General features: G+C 39.3%; 1 protein-coding gene across 1 annotated transcript; it reads left to right on the top strand.

Annotated features, from left to right (window-relative positions):
* Positions 1-14627: 14627 nt before the first annotated feature.
* Positions 14628-18812, top strand: LOC149805951 (uncharacterized). The gene is made up of 3 exons (XM_089934956.1): positions 14628-14708; positions 17755-17875; positions 17980-18812. The coding sequence occupies exons 1-3, from the start codon at positions 14628-14630 to the stop codon at positions 18810-18812; spliced, it is 1035 nt and encodes a 344-aa protein (XP_089791082.1).
* The last annotated feature ends 2984 nt before the right edge of the window (positions 18813-21796 follow it).

Below are 21796 nucleotides of genomic sequence, written 5' to 3'. Positions count from 1 at the left end.
CAACCGAGATCATAGCGTCGCGGTTGTATTCAGTGTTCCATAGTCCACCGTGATAGTATTCCAAACAACTGGATTGTACATCCGGTAGAAATTCCCTGCGCGTTGGTCTCCACGCATTTTTCCTTGCTGCAACATGAGCTACAACCGATGGAATCGTAAAACAATTTGTTAGCAGTTGTTCATCATGCTCTTCAAATTCCATGGCGGTTTTTTTCATCTTGTTGTGAAATGCTTCAGTGCGGTATAATTCACCGTTTGGTCTTACAAACTGATCAAAGGTATCCGCATCGTTTTCAGCGCTGCGAAGTAACCACATTGATACAGGGTCGTTTTTACACAAGTAGGCAATAGCATCAAATAGTTTCCTCTCCGCGAGAAAACCGTCCTTGGAGAATTGTTCTCCCAGGAATTCCCCCGGGATATACTTTACTGTTCTATCCCGTGGAAATATTGTGATCGCGGGCGTCCACGCGTGTTCGTTATGATCAATAATTTTGATTGGGGCTCCCTTCGATTTGTACTTTGATTCGTATAATACTTCACCGGTTATCGTTGTAACGGTTATTGGAAATCTCAGCGACGTTTCTAATCTCGCTATGTCGCTGATGGTTGCTCCACGCTCTTTTACGGTTAGTTCCCACTGGTTGATTTTGCTGCGTCGTAAATCAGTCAATTTGTTTCCTCGACATGCATTTGTAAAATGCTCTATTATTCGTTCTGCTACACAATTTATCCCAGTTGACTGTTTCATCGGTTTCAGTTTTCCGATATCAGGTTTCTTATTTAACGGGTATATTCCATAAACAACTGCTGTTTCAGGATACGCTCGTTCATAGTATGGTCTGTCAATTCCGGTTAACAACCCCGGCTTGGAGTCGCGGCTGACAGTGACTGTTTTCATGTCGCTGAGAACTGGTTCAAATTTATCACGCATGATCCAATCGCCTGATTCCACCCGGACAATGAATTTTACTCTGAAGAAATACCTTTTACCGTCAAGTTGTGATATTATCGTTGCTGCGCGGTTGTCGTTCATGGTAGCATCAACAACGCCATCAATTCGAAATGTTGACCAACTATGAGATGCACCATCACGCTTGAATTCATTGATACAATCGCGTATTTTACTCAACAGGGTTCTATCGTTTATTAACGCTTTTGGTGTGTCCTTGAGGACTCTATCGAGATTGAATTTAATATTTTTCCAGGGCTTAATTGCTGCCAATCTCTCGAACTCATCCATATAATTAAAACAAGTATTTAAATGAAAGAATATAGTATAATGAATCACTGCAAATGGTTGATGATTGGGTCGATAACCCCGTGTAATAAATCATGCAGAGGTGAATTCTGCGGGTATCATTTACAAAGCGTTCGTAATGGTTCTCTTGGTCCCCTCCCGTGCTTGGTTTGCCACGTTGGTGTAAGAGGAAAATCGCAGTTGTGTATTAATTGTGGCGGAAAGCGATACAGGGAACTAAAACGCTATTATGACAAGCGAATTAAAAACGCCGTCATTGACCCCACCGCCGACTTCGTTATCAAAACCCCCCAAGACTACGTTGAAAGATTTATAATTAAACCAAATAATAAATTAGACAAGTAGTATTATTATACAAATGGACCAAGAATTTCAGCCGCATCCCGTGCTCGTTAATTACGAGGCATCTCGCGACGGTATTGTTAGAAACCGCAAACTGAAGAAGCCGGTTGGTACCGTGAATAATCGGGGGTATTTAATGTTTGGTGCCGGAAAGAAGAAGTATTATGTTCATAGGGCGGTATTTGAGGTATTCAACGGATTAATCGAAAATGGACTTGTGATTGATCATATTAATAATAATAAGACTGATAATTCTCTTATAAACTTGCAAGCCATCTCTCAGAGCGAAAATATTAAAAAAGGCCAAACCGGTAAATACCCAAAGAAAGCAAAAGGTGTCAAATCGTTTAATACATCAACGCACGAGGAAAAAACATTTCACTCCATGTATGCGGCAGGAAAATACTTTGACATTTGTAAGGCCTCAATACGAAGAGTAGCAGAAGGAATACAGAATTCAGCGATTTCAAAAAAGACGGATCACAGAATTCGATTTTCATATATAACAGAAATCAATGAGTGACAAGGTCACCAGCGCCTATGGCGCTGACAAGGTCACCGTGACAAATTGTCTGTTTAATACTTAACACACCTTCGGAATTGATACACGGGGTTTCATTTTTTTTTATTTAAAAACAAGATGTTTTATAAGAATAATGAATATCGAAGACATCAATAATATATTAGCCGAGATTTCAAAATTAAAAAATCAAGGAATTGAATTATCTGATGGTCTTGACAGTGAAAAAATATTATCCGATTATGAGATTATTAACGAACAGTCGAAACGGGGGCGTTTTACCCTGGCCCGCGAGTACTTTTTTATAAAACGATTACAATATACGATCAATGAAAACTTGTACCACAATGACGCAAATGCATTCATTGGACTATTTACTGCCGTTGAAATAATACGAAAAAAACTCGGGCGTGTTTATGAACGACGTCGAGAAATCTCTAATAAAATTAAAAACATTAGAAGGATTATAGACGAAAACTCCGTGGAACCCCCGATGGTACACTCGGCGGAAAATTAGAAATTACGGAGCAATTACAATAATGGTAGGTGAATCACTTACTACTCGGCTAGCCAGAGAGCGGCTAGCAGCGCTTAAAAAGTTCATACCGTTACGAGACAGGGTGAGAGAGAAACTTCAAACGCGACAACAAATGCAAACTGATTTTGCTGTTGGAAGTGAACAGTTATTTGCCCCGGTAACTAAAGCGACTAAGGATGTTACGGCGGTAACTGTACCCGTTCTTGGTGCGCTTGAAAAGATAGCGGCAGAGACAAAACAAACAAAAAGGTCTTTAGAAACACTCCCTGCAAAAATAGCGGCTGCTACAACACGGAGGCCACCACCACTCGCTATAACCGAACCACAAGAACCTTATGTTACAATGGCCGACGAGGAAGAACTAGGCGCCACCGCAAGAGAACCAGAAGAAGAAATACCGGAAGAAGAAATACCGGAAGAAGAAATACCGGAAGAAAAAGAGGGGAATATACCCCGTATTGTACTCAAGAAGAGCACAATAGATGAAATTAGAGGCTTCAGCAACAGGGAAGAATTAATTAATTTTGCTGCCAACAATTTTGCTAAGAGCATACGAGATAAGAAGCATATCAATAGCGGTTACGAGAAAAATATAAAGTCGTTAAAGGACTGGGCAAGAATAGTGTATTTAGCGAGTAAACATAAAGATGCATTACCACATCGTAGTAAATCCGATTACGACGCATTCCACAAGGAAGTTAAGAGTATAACACCAAAAAAAGGAAAAGGATACTCTGTTGGTAAAGAATCCTACGGCGTTACCTGTCCTAATAGTGTTCTCAGTGATATATCACGGCTGGAAGTACTAATCGGAGGAAAACGAGCCGGAAATAACTCTCCGGAAATAATCAATGAGGCCGCTGATATTTGCAAGCGGTTATTTGCAGGCGGTATTATGGACATTAATGCATATCGAACGCTCATAGACGAGCTCGTGGATGATTAATTGGAAAACTGGTGTTTTTAATAAGGATGATCATACACTACAACCACGATAAACCAGTACTCGTCTACGTGGTAAACTCGCGATTGCCTGTTTACCGCGCGTACTATGGAGATGGTCTCGGTAGCACCATTGCGGGGTTATTTACAAGAATGGCTCCAAAAGTAGCGCCGTTAGCCAAACAATTAGGAATGAAGGCTATTGATGTTATTCGTGATAAGGGAATCAGCGCTATTGGAGATGTTGCCGGAAAGGCGCTTTCAGCCGCGCGGGACAAACTAATGTCGTTGGTGAAATCCAAGAGATTTTCAAAAAGAAAACAGAAACCACCGGTAATGCCATCAACGACAGTGATGCCTGCAAATGTCAGTAAAGTAATAAATAACGCCGTGGAAGAAAAATTAGAGTCGTTGGCGGCGACTCAGTCGTTGGCGACGACTCCGTCGTTGGCGACTTCGCCATCCGCCGATGCGGCAACCAACGCGCTCATGAACGCGATAGCGGGGAGTGGTCTACGACGAAAAAATCGCAATTGAAAACATCAACATGATAAATAATAAAATGTTTGCGCGAACCGCTGATCCCGCGTTTGATATGGACGCCCCAGTGCGCAGGGATGATTCTGTCCGTGATTATCAATATTATTCTTATTATGCAGCGCAACCCGACCTACGATCGCGAATTGAACTTCAGGTCCAAGATACCAGTAAATATTTTTTGCCGTGTGAAGCGTTTATCGAAATTGAGGGAGAACTCGTGACAAATGCCGCCGATAATGCACCATACGCAGATGACCATCGTGTTCGAGTTGGCTTCGTCAACAACGGTATCATGGCGTTATTTGAGAGCGCCAGATATCTTATTGACGGGCGAGAAATTGAGTCAATAGAACGCGAGGTTGATGTTGCAACGACGATAATTGGGTTGGCGAGATACTCGGATGATTATACAAGATCGGCGGGCCCATCTATAATATTCGCAAAGGACACCACCGATAACGCTGACCATTTTCAGTACGTTAACGTGCTAATAAAAGAAAATGCCACAATTGACCAGGATGAAGCAACCAATCCAGATCGCAGAGCAAAACCAGGCGCTAATTTCACTGTTATAAAAAGTCTTAACGATAATTACAATCTAGGATTCGCAGCACGAGTAGGAATGTTGCAAGGACAACGCCGAAAGTTTTCATGCGCGATTCCACTCCATCATATATTTGGATTCTGCAGAAATGTCAGAAAAGTTATCTATGGGGCTAAGCATACAATTGCCCTGACGCGAAGGGGCGATGATAACAATGCAATATGGCGTGCTGCTGGCGTCGCTGCCGGTAAAGTCATTTTAACTAAAATGGCATTGTGGATGCCGGTGCTGACTCCATCAGTTACCACGGAAGCACGATTGTTAGCATTTATGGAACAGGGGGGAAAATCGTTGTTGAGTTGGCTAGCGGTAACAACTGATGCTAAAGAGGATAACGTCGCCGATACGTTTACATGGCACCTGGCATCAAAACAAGGTGTTTCAGCCCCGCGTCATATATTCATAGCGCTGCAGAATAGGGAACGATTGGGTAGTCAAGAACGCAGCCATATGATATTTGATCAATTAGGAGTCAGGGATGTTTCGCTGAGAATAAACGGACAACAGGAACCATCCGAGGATATACAGCTTAATTACGGTGATAACCATATTGCACGTGTATACCATCGATTGCTGTCGTATATGAGCCGTGATCAAAACGTCGACACCGGTTTGCAAATATCACAACTTGATTTTAAAAACCTGTATCCGATTTATTACTTTTCGTTGGAACATCTTGATTTAACGAGACAATCCGTCGTTGATATACACTTTCGAGCTCGTATAGCCCCGGGTGGTGTTAATTATAGAGCGGTTGCTGTCATTCTCAGCGATAAATCAATGCTGCTAGAAGGCGTTGGTGGACGAATGAGAATCGTTGATGCGCCAGTGGAAAACATGTAATTGAAAGCACAAAACGCGTTTACAATAAAATGTCGTATAGTGTCGTCAGTGTAGAGTTGACTGATGGTCAAGTCAAGAAATTACAATCAAAGTCGGCTAAACAATGCGGAACCACAATAACGCTGAAGCCGTCGCAGATGGCGGGTGGTAATCATAAGATATCGTTGACGACGCGTCAAATAAAACATTTCAATGATGCGATGAAGAATAAAAAGGGTGTTCAAATAGATTTCTCGGCCGCAGCAATTAAAAACATGGAAAAGACCGGTGGAATATTTCCGCTGTTAGCTGCGATTCCGGCATTGATTGCCGCGGCCGCACCAGCAGTGGCTAAGGCGGCGGCGTTAGGAGCCGTTGGTACCGCGGCGGGGATGGCATTGAAGAAGGCAACCGGGAAAGGCTACAAAAAAAAACGACCCGTGGCCGGAAAGGGTCTAAGACTACCGGGAACCCCGTATTCATGGTACTCGGGAAAGGGTCTAAGACTACCGGGAACCGTTTATTGACTCGGGAGTCAATGACTCCTGAGTCTATGACTCCTGAGTCTATGACTCCTGAGTCTATGACTCCAATGTCTAATTTTGATTTAATAGACGCCGCAAACGCGCTAGCGATAAAAAACTTCAGAGGTGTTTTTATGAGAGATCAATTACCGGCGGCACCAGGAAATATTGAAACCGGCATAATTAACCTCGATGGGTCCTCCGGAGCGGGAACTCATTGGGTTGCGTACGCGATTGATCCGCGTGCGATCGTCTATTTTGATTCATACGGGTTAGCTCCGCCGAAAGAGTTCATGCGGTATATCCGGGCGTGTTCAGCCCGAGCGTGTTCAGCCCGGGTTTTTTATTCCACGCTGCCAACACAGCGATTAAGTGACCCACCGATATGTGGCCGTGAGGTATTGAACGTACTTGCGGCGATTTCATCATCGCGGAAACCACCTCATGTGGTTGTAAACGAATACACTAGTGGGGTCGTAGAAGCTCAACGGATTTTAGAGAATAACATTTACAATAATAATGATTGATATCTGGGGGCGACCGGTTTCGGCGCTGAAAGAATCCACGGAAACGGCCGCCGCCGACATAAAAAAACTAATTGAGGATGAAATCGCTGATATGTTGAATCTAACAAGTGTTGACCCGGGCGAAATAGTTGTATTTCAAGACCGCCAGGGTAAATTGAAATCCGGTAATGTGTCACTGAATGACGTTTTAATACGACAGCGTGATGCCGCCGAGGACACTATCGCGCTGTATAACAGCGACGGACGACTCAAACCGGGTGAATCCATCTTGACGATAAATGGAAAAATAAGTACACTTGGCGAGAATTATATAACCATGTCAAATTCGTTAAAAGGTTTACGTAGTGAAATTAAATCGTATGAAGAACGGATCGTGTTGACGCTAACGCATTTCGACGATGTGCGACACATTGTCGATAGTTTTTTTCGGGGGCCCCCGACGGCAACCGAACCGAATTTTATAATAATAACAAATGCTATTTCGGATCTTATGACGCTGCCGGGCCAATTTACCTCGTTACGAAAAAATGTTAACAGGATCGATGACAACTTTGATAAATTCTTTGGTAAAAAAAATACCAAGCCGGATGAGATCACAATAACTATAAATGATATCACTGCGTATAGACAGGAAATAGAAACAATCAAAACTAATGTTGCAACGAACAAAAAGAGTGTAGACTCGCATGAACGGGAAATAGAAACAATCGGCGCTAATGTTGCAACGATCATAAATAATGTAGACTCGCATGGACGGAAAATAGAAACAATCAAAACTGATGTTACAACGATCATAAATAATATGGACGCACATACACAGGAAATAGGAACAATCAAAACTGATATTGAAGCGAACAAAAAGAGTGTGGACGCGCATACACAGGAAATAGGAACAATCAAAACTGATGTTGAAGCGAACAAAAAAAATGTAGACGCGTATTGGCGGGGAATAGGAATAATCAAAACTGATGTTGCAGCGAACAAAAAAGGCATAGACGTACATACATATGAAATAGGAACAATCAAACTTGATGTTGCAGCGAACAAAAAAAGTATGACCGAGAATACACGGGAAATAGAAACAATCAAAACTAATGTTGCAGCGAACAAGAATAATATAGACGCGAGTTGGCGGGGAGTAGGAATAGTTATAACTGATGTTGAAGCGATTAAAGAAAAACTACCGAGAATAACAGAGCAACTCGAAAAAATAAAAATCCCTCATGAGAACATCATCAACACAGTATACACAATTCGGCATGGATCATTCGATTGGACTCCTACACAGAATACAGTAAATACTACCGCAACTGTTAAGGGCATTTATCGATTGACACTGGTTTCAATGATGCAGTTTAATATATTATCGTCGAGTTCATCCGGGTTTAACAATACAATATCAACAATTATAGACAAGAACGCAACTGAACAGTTTACAATTTATGCCGTTGATGGAAATTTAGCCCGGGCAAACATTACATGGTATGTGGAATTTGTAGCGAATCTAAGTAATTAAAAACACTAGTTCTTTTAAAATAAAAATGACCACCAAGGAAATTGAATCAGAGGTATCACCGACGTCACATCAATATCGATTCGATACCGCAAAAGAATTTTCCGCGAACTTGAAAACGCTTTCCGAACAATACCGTGCAAAAATAAAAAAATACCGCCGAAAAATAACCGCCATCGACGCGATCGTGTACTCGGTATCGGGTATAGTAGCTGGCGCCGGTGTTATTTTATCCACGGTGACCACGATAACCCCGATCGCTGTTCCAATCGCTATCTCCGCGATGACAACAGTTGCTGGAGTTGCCAACGCAATCACTAGGAAGATATCATCGTGTTTTCAGAAAAAACTCAACGAGTATACAGTAAAACATCAAATAGTATCCGACGCATACTCGAAATTATCCGGGTTGATCTCGTTATCGATTGATAATTTGTTCGTATCCGATGTTGAATTCTCCACGTTGGTCCAGTTGTATAGCTCCGCGATGTCAAAAATCGAGGATTTTCAACTGGAAGCCGGAACCACCTGGTTGTTGAAATTAGACACTAAAGACAACGAATAATAATAATGTCGCTGAACCCCGAAGGGTCTCAATTACTTCAGCGGATCGCGGAGAATACCACTCCGGTACAAACAAGTATGATATCGATAACATCAACGAAACCCGAATTCAGTGTGAACTTCCCATCACCGGTTCCAGTAAAGGAAATAGCGCTGGCAAAATTGCGAGTATATCACAGTTGGCCTAATATCCGAGCGGACGCATTTAACGGACAACAACCTAATAACTCGCTGGTTTTTGCACGGACAAATAAACCCGATGGGACCCCAGACTGGGAGGAGGTTACAATACCAACTGGGTCATACCAAATAGAACAAATCAATAAAGAATTTCAACGCAGGATAAAATCGATCACAGGAAAGGAATCAAAAATCGCTATTACGGTTCATGAACCGACGTTATCGTCGACGATTGAAATAAGCACACCGGGGTATATGGTTGATATTTATAACAGTTCAATAAGAACCATACTAGGATGGCCTGAGAATCCACCCGCGGACACCCCCCCATCAACTATCCTCAGACACGATAACGGAGATGGTGGTAGGCATATTGCTCCATACAACGTAAATATTGCATCGGTGATAGCGATTAATCTAGTGTGTGATGTTATCGAAGGGAGTTATCAGGTGGATACCAAGCAATCAAATCAGGCTCAACAGGGATATATCCTTTATTCGTTTTCACCAACAGCCCCTCCGGGATTTTTAATCGTTGAGAGTCCGATTAATCCGGTCTATATGCGATGCCATGATCGGTTTTTAACGAGAATTAATTTTAGAATTACCGATCAGTCAAATAACCTAATTGATCTGCAAGAGGAGGAGTTAGTGATCACTCTGTTTGTAAGATCATTGTAAATAACCACTTAGCAGCAGAGGGGGCAATGACATCGACGCGGTCGTCGCTGTGCTTACCGGACGCTGACGACGCTGGGGATCGACGCGCAGAAGGTGTTAATTAAACCAAATGACGTTTGGACGATCCCCCAACGACGACGTCGTTTTTTTTTTACCGGGCGCTGACGACACTAGATCGTTGAGTTGCAGAAAGTAATAATTAAGCAAAATAACGATTGGACAAAATGTCCGATTCGCCCCCTCTGCTGCTAAACCACACACTGTAATTTATCCTTCACAAGAGAAAGAATGTTCATTTTCGAAAACATTGAAATGTGTCAAAATAAAATAATTTTATACATTATTCAAGACAAATTCCAATTTTCAATCGTGTCAACTAAATTTCTTGCGAAAGTGTTTGAGAAGATATTTTTGAACCAATTATTAATTTTACACCGGCTTATTTAAGCGAAATCTTGGATAAAGTGAGCGATCAAGGCAATACGATCCATAGCGAAATCTTGGATAAAGTGAGCGATCAAGGCAATACGATCCATAGCGAAATCTTGGATAAAGTGAGCGATCCAGGCAATACGATCCATAGTGCAGATAAATATGCCCATAAAAGGGGAAGTATCAGAAAAGGAATGACCTATCAGATTAAAAGGGCAAGTTCAAGTTTTGGGAAAACTTTGGAGTTTAATTAAATGATTCATTTTATTGATGGATTAAATGATTTTTGAATTGATTAAAGACACGTAAAACTGAATCTGTTTCATTCACATCATACCATTTCATCTGATCCTGCCTGTTCAAGCCAGGTTTCGAGCCTTCGCCATTCTGGTCATGTGTTATCACTTCATTAAAGTTTTAGAAAAATTTCCTCAAAAACTGAGTCTTTAAGGTATCTTGCAAGTGACGATATAGGCTATATTTTCATTTATATATCAGGAAGAAATAGCAAAATGAATTAAAATACTGTTTTCGTTTTAAATTTGTAAACATCTAAATGTTTGATATTGTTCCAAGAAAGAGCACACGAATGCCATACATGGTAGGAAATGCTCAGATCTTTCTTATAAAACATGATATTTTACCTGAATTGAAGACATTATAAAGAAATACCTTAATACCTTATTATTTGAAGAACACTTTTATATTATCAGCCAGGTGATAAGAGATAGATACATCAAGGCATTCAATACGAGGAAGAAATATGGTGCGAGTCATTTAGTCACGTTAAAGGGCAACACAATGTATTATTTAGAGTAGTTGTCCCAAACGCGGTGCTCGCCGGCCCCATGGCTTTTTTGGGTGCCCATGTTTTAGGCTCCTAAATTTAGTAATCAAAGTTATGCGTTTTTACTGAAAGCAGTTGTAATGAATCTGAAGGCGGTAATATGAGTAGGAAACATATATTAAGATTATTAACTCGCAAGGTACGTCAACGCTATGTGTATGCAAAGGCATGTCAGAGTTTGTTTGTAAGTAGTAGCGGTTGGTGCCCGTTATTCTCTCATATACTCTCAAACGTGTCCTTAGACTCAAAACGGTTGAGGACCTCTGATTTAGAGTATAGAAAGGACCTCTATAGAGTATAGTATGTCTGGGATGTATGGTGTAAACCATCGGCAAATGATTTTTAAATTATGGAAGTAAATTATATTGTGCCCGACAAACATCTTATAATTTCAATTTATTTCGACCCTATTTCATACCTCCACCATTCATCTCTACTTCTGGTTGTCACGCCTGAGTGGCCAAATTAACGGACGGTATTACAACTGAGCAATCCCCCAGTGAGCGCAATTAACGAGCAAAAGGTAGGACGAATTTCATCTACGGAGAATCGAAGCTAGGTCTGCTTGCTTTGGCAGTCATTGCTTTGACGGCAGGCACCAACTCTTATACCCTCCTAGGCACGCACACATCAGCAAATATGTATCTGTAAAGTTACTGGTATAGAAATGCGTTCGTAGCAGACACACAGTCATATCAACCCAGTAAGTAATTCTCATCTAAGAACATAGTCACCCAGTATTCCTACGACAAAAATCAAGGTATATGGAGGTTATTATGGAGAAATGCAATATATACCAAACAGAGCGGAAAGTGCTACCAGGGTTCGAATATCCGCAGAGCACGAATACAATTTCTCTAACCCGTATGGTACTATAATATCATCGTACGTTTTCAAGTATTCTCCTATATTGTCTAGGACTGCACTTTCCTCTCTGGTGTACATTTATCATTCTCTCTCTGCCTCCCCCCTCTCTCTCTCTCTCTCGCTATGTGTCTATCTATCTATCTATCTACCTATCTACATGTCTGTCTCTGTATGTGTGTCTGTCTGTCTGTGTATCTATTTTATCACTTTTAATTTATACCTAATATCACATACTGAAATGTGAAGATGAGAGGTTAAGCCTGTATGACATCTCTTCTATTACGTTTACTACGTTTAACATCCCTTGCATTCATGCAACGAAGTCATGGAAGTATTTAAATAATGGAAATGTTCGTAGGATATTTGTTTACGTTGCACAGAAGGTTAAATCTCATAACCTATCATTTTCATAAAGTCTGATATTGGGAGCAAAGTGAATTCCAGTCGAGTCGTCGATCGCTAAAGTGAAAAGAAGTACTTGCCTGTATCCAGCCAACAGTGCTTACTCATTAACCTATAGTTGCGGCCCCTTGTTGCTCATTCTGAGAGAACGAAGCTCTGACAAGCCGCTCAAGACTGTGAAAATTCGTAAGTGTATGTAGAGGATTTTCAGCCTATAATGATATGTCCGTCCTTTTTGGTCTTTAACAAACTTTGTTGCTTTCCTCTATACTCCCTCTCAGATATACGTATCTGTCTGAAACCTAGGTGAGCAGACTTTTTTTCCCATATTCAAGGATTGGTCTGACCACTGCTGAAAAGAGCTTTGATCACGTGGCCCCATCACGTTATTTGGAAATGTTCTTGATCACTCCCCAACCATAAGTGGCTTTCTTAAGCGCTGCAGACACCTGCTTGTGAAACTTCAAGTTGAGATCAATCAAAATACACAGGTCCATTTCTTTTGACATGGGTTCAAACTGGGTAATGGTTCCGTCATTGGATTTAATATGCAAAGAAACCCATCAAAAGTGAAAAAACTTGGGACCAAAAACAAGTTTGCGATCTGAGAAGTTTTCAGTTTAATGAGGTTTTGCAGATTTAAAAAGTCCTTTTCTAAACTCCTATGTGGAGAGAGAGAGAGAGAGAGAGAGAGAGAGAGAGAGAGAGAGAGAGAACTGTAATTATGAGAGAAGCAGTGACTGCATATATTAGGGTGTATATAAAAATGCACAAATTAGAAAATATAATTTTGCTTGTTTTAAATACATGCATTTTAATGAAGAATTGGATGAGTACTATATGTTCCTTCCGAAAATCACGACACATAGCGTTGATCCAAATATATAATTACAATCATTGTCAAGAAATATCTGATAAATGAAGTACTTTTATTCGTTTACAAAACATTAATTAGAATTATGAATGATGCTCCACAATGTTTAAATACTTGTATAGTTCATATTAATCACAATTCCAGAGCCCGGTTGAAGAACACGAAGAGCTTTGTCTATTAATTCTTCAATATTTCTTTAATTAAGATGGCTTTTTTTAATGATTCATTCTTGTGCCGTAGCCAAATAAAGCTTATTTTTGCAACCGCAATTTTATTTAGGTCTCTGTATACGATCTAAAACTTCATGGTATGTCATGAGAGAATCTGGTGCAAAAGATTATTTGTCTATTGTTAGCCCAAATGTGTGTAGGCGCGCGTGACAGGTAATGTTTTAACCTCGCGTGCCCGTGAAACATTTTCCGAGTGAAACACAGATCAGCACAGTACTTGCTAACCGTAAGTAATCTGGTTTAGCGTGTGTCAGGAATTTAGTAGCTAAAACATATTTCCAGGTTTGAAAAGAGCTTTGGTTTTATGATTTTTAAGCGTAAAATTCGATTATGGGATCGAAATTTCTTACGATATTCGTGGGTAATGCGTTTCAGTTTACTGGGAAAAGTTATGATATTAAAGAAGGACAATTACGGGACCAAAGAAAATACTGACGTACTCTTCACCACACTTCCATTTTATGGATGTTACATTAGAGTGCTAATTACTGGCCAGTTGGTTCTACTGCTCTGCTGGTGTATGAAGTAATTTTGTGTAGTAGTTGCAAGTATTGATGCCTCAGACCTTGAATCGTCACAAGAGCCAAAACATTCTCCACAAAATAATTTATATTCAGATTGAAAACCTCTACAATGTACAAACGAGAACAGTTTAAATGCAATTAAATGTTCAATAGCTCACACATTTTATTAAAACTCTGTTCAGTATCTGAGGTCTTCGATAAATATATCCAAACATCACAGTTTATATGTGATTCATCTTTATACATATACACACTCCTTGTAATCAGGTAATCTTCCGTTTACTTGATTACATATAGACACTCCTTGTAATCTGGTAATCTTCCGTTTACTTGATTAACAGTAAAATACTTTTTGATATACACGATTTCCACTTCCCTCTTGGCATATGCTGTGAAGAGGATTACAATATCCATGCATTTTAGCTCCCAGTCTTGGATTTGTATTGAGCTATAGATTGGTTTCACCTCAGCTAAAGCGATGATGTCAGGGTTGTGTACATGTATAAAAGCTGCAAGTGAGTTAAAACTTATGTAAACTCTTTGCGCGTATATTTCCCTGGGTTCCGAATGCATAAAGCTCCCTCCTCATTTCTCATCTCTCTTAACTGGTTCTTGTGCTTACGAAATGACTAAATGGTTGACTTCGTCACTATTTCAATATTTAGATCACGCTATCTTTTGTAAGGCCTTTTCTTTTGGAATATTCATTTAGAATGACAAGGATCGAGCTTCCCCATTTTCCCTTCTCTACCATCCGATCCTGCGCAGGATTGCAGTCCATATACATGACTCAGGCTAGGGAAGGGGACCGCATCAGTGTTTCCCTGTTCCCAATTATACCTATGCATCTTTATGGAATGTGAGGATTTCCATATCAGGGCCCATGGTCCATTATGCCCCCATGGGCTAGTGAACCTAGCCCTCATAGTCGAAGTGATGCTGCGGCTCGTGTCCCACCATCACATATTCACCAGGTGGCTTTCTTTCGGAAGATTACACTCGTTACATCATGATAGGGTAAATAGACTATGATGATAACGATGTACTCTCCATCCTCGTTGACTCGAACGAGCTTAAGACAGAAGCTGACACCTTCGCTCAGGCCACGGCCTCATTTACCACCTTTTCAAAGGAACAGACCTCTTCTACTTCATCCATCTAAGCTGAACCACCGCCAGAGTAGAGATTATGGTACACAACCTTTGCCAGAGTAGAGATTATTGTGAAGTGAACTGACCCACTGCCACAGTAGAAAAAACCAAACTAAATACCATTACACATTTGCATAGCACATCATAAAGAGAGCATTTTATATTGACACCACTTGTGAATTAATGTGTCCCTTAGTGAAAACCACGTGTGAATTACAATGTATCCTCTAGTGAAAACCTCGCGAGAATTATTATCATTTAGTGAAAATCAATTGTGAATTACTGTTTCGTTTAGTGAAAAACATGTGTTAATTACTATGTGTCCTTTAGGGAATAGCTGCTATTTCATACAAAATACTTTTAAAATGCTGAATGTTGAAGAATTTGAATTTGTTTATAATATAATGGCAGCCGGCAAAATACCTGACATTAGACCTGGATGTCCGACAAGCCACAGAGTCTATAAATCACGCGATATCTCACAAATAGTCCTAATAAATAAATTTCTGAATAAACTTTAGTGGTATTCCAAATAATTTCCAATGATGAGGGTGTTGATGAGCCTATAATGGCCAGTAGTCTATCACGTGCTAGCATATAAATGGCCTGAACTGTAACGATGTGCCAACAGTCTAGTGTTGAATCACAATAATATAATCCAAGGTTTATTTGCTTGAATTCACTATAATTCCCAGTTAGTGGCTCTTTCTAAGAATATTATAGAGCACTTTGTTTTTCCAGAGAAGGTGAATCTGAATTAAACAATTTCAGCCCAAATCAAACACTTGAACACGACAAATGATTCTGCCTCAAGGTCTTACAATACGACTGAACAATTAATAGATTCACAAGATTATAAAAAATAAACTAAGACACAAAATATGAGCTAGAATGTAGGACAAAAGTTCATTTCCAGAACTATCCAATCAAGAACTATGCAAAGTCTGTTACTAAAATTATAGTAAAGAACATGGTAAGCACAATATCCTTGATTCAGACCAAGATAAATAGATTTATTTCTATTGATAATGATCCTAATATTAAACCCCAAGAGAGAAACTATTAGCTATGTATTAGTTGTCTAGAGAATAAAATAAAATCAATGATTCTGGTCAGGTAGACATGAGCTTGATTTTGGGAAAGGTCAGCTACAGAATACAATTATACATACCCCATAGCATATAATAAAACAAAAACACAAAACAAAATAACAAACAATTCATACTAAATGTACATAAGATCAATATTAATATGGATAGATCGACATGAAACAATCAAATATCGCAGATATTGGAAGAATTACTAAAACGCTAAGCCCATTTTGATTTCAAATTTTTATATCATATAAGCGACGCTGGGAAAATAAATAATCATTTCCATATATTTGATCAAAATTATCGTCTGCAATCACTTGAAATGGTAAAAGATGGACTTGCGTAACCCCCACTAGTATTATTACTTATCACCCAATATATTTGGACACGCTCTACATGATAGTTGCTGCTCTTATTCCTACATCTTTCATCTATATAACAAAAATCAAAAATGTAGATTAGTTTTTACGGTTCCAATTTCCGTACACTAATCTTCCACTTATTCCTCCACCTCAACTCTCTCTCTCTCTCTCTCTCTCTCTCTCTCTCTCTCTCAATAATTGCCTATGTGATACGTCTAATTATTTCGACGTTTGAAAGGAATTTTTAAATAATACTATATCTTATATTATGCTTCAAATATGTATTACAATCGACCGAAAATCTTACTCGGAAAATCCCTTGTAATACTTTTCAGTTTAACACTACGTCAGTAGATCACCATTTTTTTTCTGAATCACTTTTCATGTATAAATTAAAAAGGAAAACATTAATATTTTATTTGTTTTAATACAAATTGTGACAGCACAATTTAAAAATTTCAACATTAGCGGCTTGTTGGCCAATCGTCACGAGGCTTGGAATATGGTTGTTAATTAAGAACAATCTAACTTTCCCTTAATTTTAAAGACACATTTCTGGATTTTGGTGAGAACTAATTTTAGCAAACGTTTCTTATAAAAATAATTTTTTTTTAAAAACGACAGTGTTCTAGTCTTAAACTAAGTAACAGATAAGACGCTAAACCACAAGGTTATTCAAACCAACAAATATATTTATTCTGTAAGTTGCAAAGAGAAAATGTAAGAGGAACGTAAACTATTGTCAATTAAATCGTAAATAACACTAAAAGTTCTATCATAAGTCCAAACGTATCTTGTGTTCCAAATTAATTTCAGTATTGAATTTGATGATGTACCAGTAGTCTTGAATATTTTGATGCAGTGACAGGTTGCAAATGAGCCCTCGAAAATCTTATGGACGCACACGTTATGGTGAACAAATAGTGTGTGTGTGTGTGTGGGGGGGGGGCAAAACGTCTCCCTTGGGTAAAACGCCCCCAAGCCATCCTGACGCCCTGCGCTAGAAAATGGACTTGTCTTTTATACAGAAAGCTTGCCCAGGTCCCACAAACCTTGTGAATGGCGACCATTTATGGATGCAGCTGCACGCATGGTTTTTATGCAAGAATATTACTTTTTTTGGTATCTTCTTGTAAAAGTGTTCAATCCATTTGTTTGCAGTATTTTGGACTGAAACTACCTAAAGAAAACAGGGTACGTATGTTTTTAAACAACATAGTATAGAGATGCATTAGGTATAATATTTCATGATTCTCAGTAGTTGTTAATTCCGCCTATTATTAAATTGTCAATGCTGCACGATAGGGGAAAAACGCACCCTACAGGGGGCGTGTTGCCCTATAACTGTCTAAATGTTGTACACGTTTTAACTAACCGTTCATATGCCTAAAATTATTCTGTACTTTTTTGCAGATGGTGCGAACTTACAAAAGGAAACCTGATCTTGGAAATTATGGAACACAAGCTCTAAAAGCGGCTCTTGAAGCAATTCATTCTTCACTGAAAACTGCTGCCAGGAATTATGAAATTCCAGGTAGAACTTTGCGTAGACATTGAGATTTGAAGGTTTCGTAACCTGGAGTGTCAAAGCTTGAAAGTAAGACTACTGTTTAAAGCCTGATTATGAGTTACTTCTAGCTGAGCACATCCAGTCCGTGGAAAAGGCATTATTTGGACTAACCACTATTGATGTACGGCGTTTGGCATACGACTTAGCAGTTCATCTGAATATTAAAAATCATACATTGCAAGGCATTGTAGCAGGTATTGATTGGTTGAAAGGCTTTATGAAAAAACATCCAAATCTAGCCATTAGAGCTCCAAAGGCAACCAGTGTCAGCAGAGCCGTGGGCTTTAACCGGCCAAAGATAATAAAGTTTTACCAAGTATATAATGAATCTCTTGACGCAACACTTGCTGATGGCCTCAGAATATGGAACATGGATGAAACAGACATTAGTACTGTCCACAAGCCAGTAAACATCATAACATCAAAAGGTGTTAGATCAGTTGATAAAGTTACAAGCGGTGAATGTGGTCAAACTAATACTGTAATATGTGCCATGAATGCGGCCAGTATCTGTGCACCGACAGCATTTATCTACCCACGTAAACGAATGGTTCCATCACTGATGAATGGTGCACCGGCCGGAGCACTGGACTTGTGTAGCCCAAGTGGGTGGACAGTCAGTCATATTTTCTTGCAATGGCTGGAACATTTCACTTGTTTTGTGAAATGTACGAAGGACTCTCCACCCATTCTTCTTGATGGGCACCATAGCCATAAAACGTTGGAAACTGTTCTCTATGCACGCGAGAAAGGGACTGTGTTGATAACCTGTCCTCCCCATTGCACACATCGGCTCCAGCCTCTTGATGTCACATGTTTCAAAGCACTAAAAAGTACTTTCAATTTTGGAGTCTGGAAACTGGATGACAAGGAATCCAGGATGACGAATAAGTGCATTTGAAATTGCTTAACAATTTCGGCGGCATATAACCGATCTTCCAGTTTACAGAAATCTGTCACTGGTTTTGAAGCCTGTGAACGTTGGCCTTTTAATCCAAATAAGTTCACAGATGACGAGTTTGCTCCTTCTAAGGTAACTGATGAACCTCAGCCAGTACCAGATAGACCGATCATGTGGCTGATCATCTGTCGGTTACTGGCTTCATAAACATATCGGAGGAGTCGGGTGATGCAGAAACATCTGTTCAAAAGGACAAGACTGCTGACAAACAATCAGTTGGTATTCCTATAGTTAATGATTGTGGGGCAGGCGATATAGAAATATCGATTGAAGGAAATAGGTCAGTTGATGATCAATCGCTTAGTAACGTTATGACCACTTCTGACAATGCAGAAACATTGACTGAATGAAGCAAAACGGTTGAATTTCTGCTAACTGGTAGTTCTACAGCCACTGTGGATGTGTCGGGTAATACAGAGACAGACAAAACAATTTATACTCAGTTGCCTGATAATCAACAAACACATCACTCTCCCATCACCGTCGAGGAGAGAGAGGCAATCAGAAAAAGTTTGACGAAGCTATTCTTGCTGGAAGAACGGAAAGGGCTACCTTGGGTGTATTATGTATATTTTAATTGATTGTGTCTGCATTAATATGTATTTGTTTGAATTTAGTTGTTTGTCAGCTTTAGATGTTTTTTCATTGCATGCTGTTGTAGTGTGGGTTTGTTCACTGAAGATGATACTTTTTCCAGAAAATAATTTGACCTTGACTGTTCGTTTTGTAAACAATGAGGTGTTGATCTAGATCCTGAGCTTGATTCAAAATTAGTAGCGACCACGGAAACAAGTTCAATTTTTATTTCAAAATGATTGGTTGTTGTTGAGGTCATGATGGGACTATGTGTTTAAGATGTCAACAATGTTTTATATATTTTTTAATTCTTAGAGTAAAATGATTGGTTTTCGTTCTGGCCACACTGGATGGACGTGATCTTTTACAAGCATCTAATTTCTACGAGCTTCTAAAACATGAACACGTAACCCCTTTTTGCAGTTTAGAGTACGATATAACCTTTGTTTTGGAGAGAGATTCTCAGTTAGAAGTTGGGCTTTTTCTTACGCTGGAAGTTGTATGTTGTGCTGTTTGGAGTTATTTCAAATTACTTGGATTCAAAAGGATTAATTTTTTTCTTCTTCTGGGAAATACGTGAGCTCATGTGAAATTGTTGAACAAGGACAGTTTTTATTTTTAAAAAAAAACAGGAGTGATAATTCTTGTTTCTACAAGGAGCTGTATACTTCAGTATTACAGGTTACAGCATACGTCATCGTCTTCCATCTTGGATTCTTCGTTGGGATTCGAACTTGAAATCAGTAGAACATTTTATTAGGACTTCAAAATTATATTCGTGGATTATTCTTGGATTACTTTTGGATTTGATTTTTAAAACCGTAAGTTTATTTTTTTTTCATTTTTACAGAATGTTCCAGGGAAATAAAAATTATTACATTTTTTCAAAGCTTGTTCGGGCCTAAACGCATGACAAAAGATCGGTATCTCATAACGAATGCAAAAATGCAGACGATTCAGCATTTACGAACATATTGCGTAAACTTTTGCCAAAGCCTAGATTATCCAGTCAGCGCACAAGAAAGCGAAAGGCAGAATCAGCTATGAACTTAACATCATCACCGTATAAAAGATACTTATTGAAAAGCAAAGAAAGACGATAACAAATGCAAAAGGCAAATGTGAAAGAACTGCACAGGCAAGTACAGAATGAAACCAAAGTTTCAAAACAGAATTAAATGCAGACGAAAAAGAAGCAGACATGTAGAAAGGACAAAAAGATAGGTAGAAAACCATCTAAGATTAAGAAGACAACTTGTACAGAGGAACATGAAAAGGAAAAAAAAACCTTCGGGTCCAAAGTCAGCTGCTAAACATAATCTTGCCTTGTCAGCAGACACAACACATACTAAAGACAACATCTGTGGAAACTGCGAATTAGAGTATGGAGGAAGTGATCATCCTTTCATAGAAGATTCCTGGTCGCAGTGCAAGGAATGTTCCACGTGGTGCCATGAATCCCGTGGCACCACCCTCAATATGCAATATTTGCTGTGCTAAATGTGAGTAATAAAGAATTTACCAGGAACATTAACGACTTTTGTGCTTTGCCTTTTTATTCATTAACGGTGGGACTTAGGGACTATTTAGACTTGAGCATTGTTGTAGCTGCTATCTTATCCGCATCGTTGTGCTAATTTGAACGATGCAACAGTATGTAGTTTTAGCATCTTTGCCATATATGATATGTCCACATAGGAATAATACTTGATTTTATAGTTCAATAGTATCCCTGTAGTTTTATATACTTTTACAGATGTCCAATGCATTGTGTGGAGGGGGCGAGTTGCCCCACCATAGGGGCAACATGCTCCTTTATAAAGTTTTACCATTTTTTATTTTTCTCGTAAATAGTTTCTTCATTGTAACCAAACTTCACTCCATTATGTTAGACGTAAGGCATACTTTAAACACATTGTCCAAATGCGAACACAATCATGTACATTATGCCATAAATTACCGAAATTTGTTAAATGGGGCGTTTTGCCCCCTGTACCCTATTGGTTGCCTGACTTGGTCTTAAGTAAGAGACAGACACAGTCAATCATTATTCAGCTAAATGATTCGCCAAATGAGGAAATAAGTTGCAAATTTGCCTTAGGTATCTTCTGACTGAGGTTTCATACCACTTCACAAGTGTGACAATATCTACATTATTTAGAAACAACACTTAATTTTTCCGTGATGATTCAATATCTTGTGATAAGTCTTACTGACTCATAAATAACAAGTCAATGGAGAGTCAGGGGCTAGACTAAGAATTTTCCGTTGGAAGAGCAATTTGACAGCTAACTGATCATTTGTTGTCAATGGGTACTAGGTGTGGTCTCCATTGTCTCATAAGGTCC

Source organism: Sinohyriopsis cumingii, chromosome 2 (assembly GCF_028554795.1).
Source record: "Sinohyriopsis cumingii isolate HCF-2022 chromosome 2, ASM2855479v2, whole genome shotgun sequence".
NCBI lineage: Eukaryota > Metazoa > Mollusca > Bivalvia > Unionida > Unionidae > Sinohyriopsis > Sinohyriopsis cumingii.
Note: the sequence above shows the minus strand (reverse complement) of the source record. Positions and strands in the feature narration are given on the sequence as shown.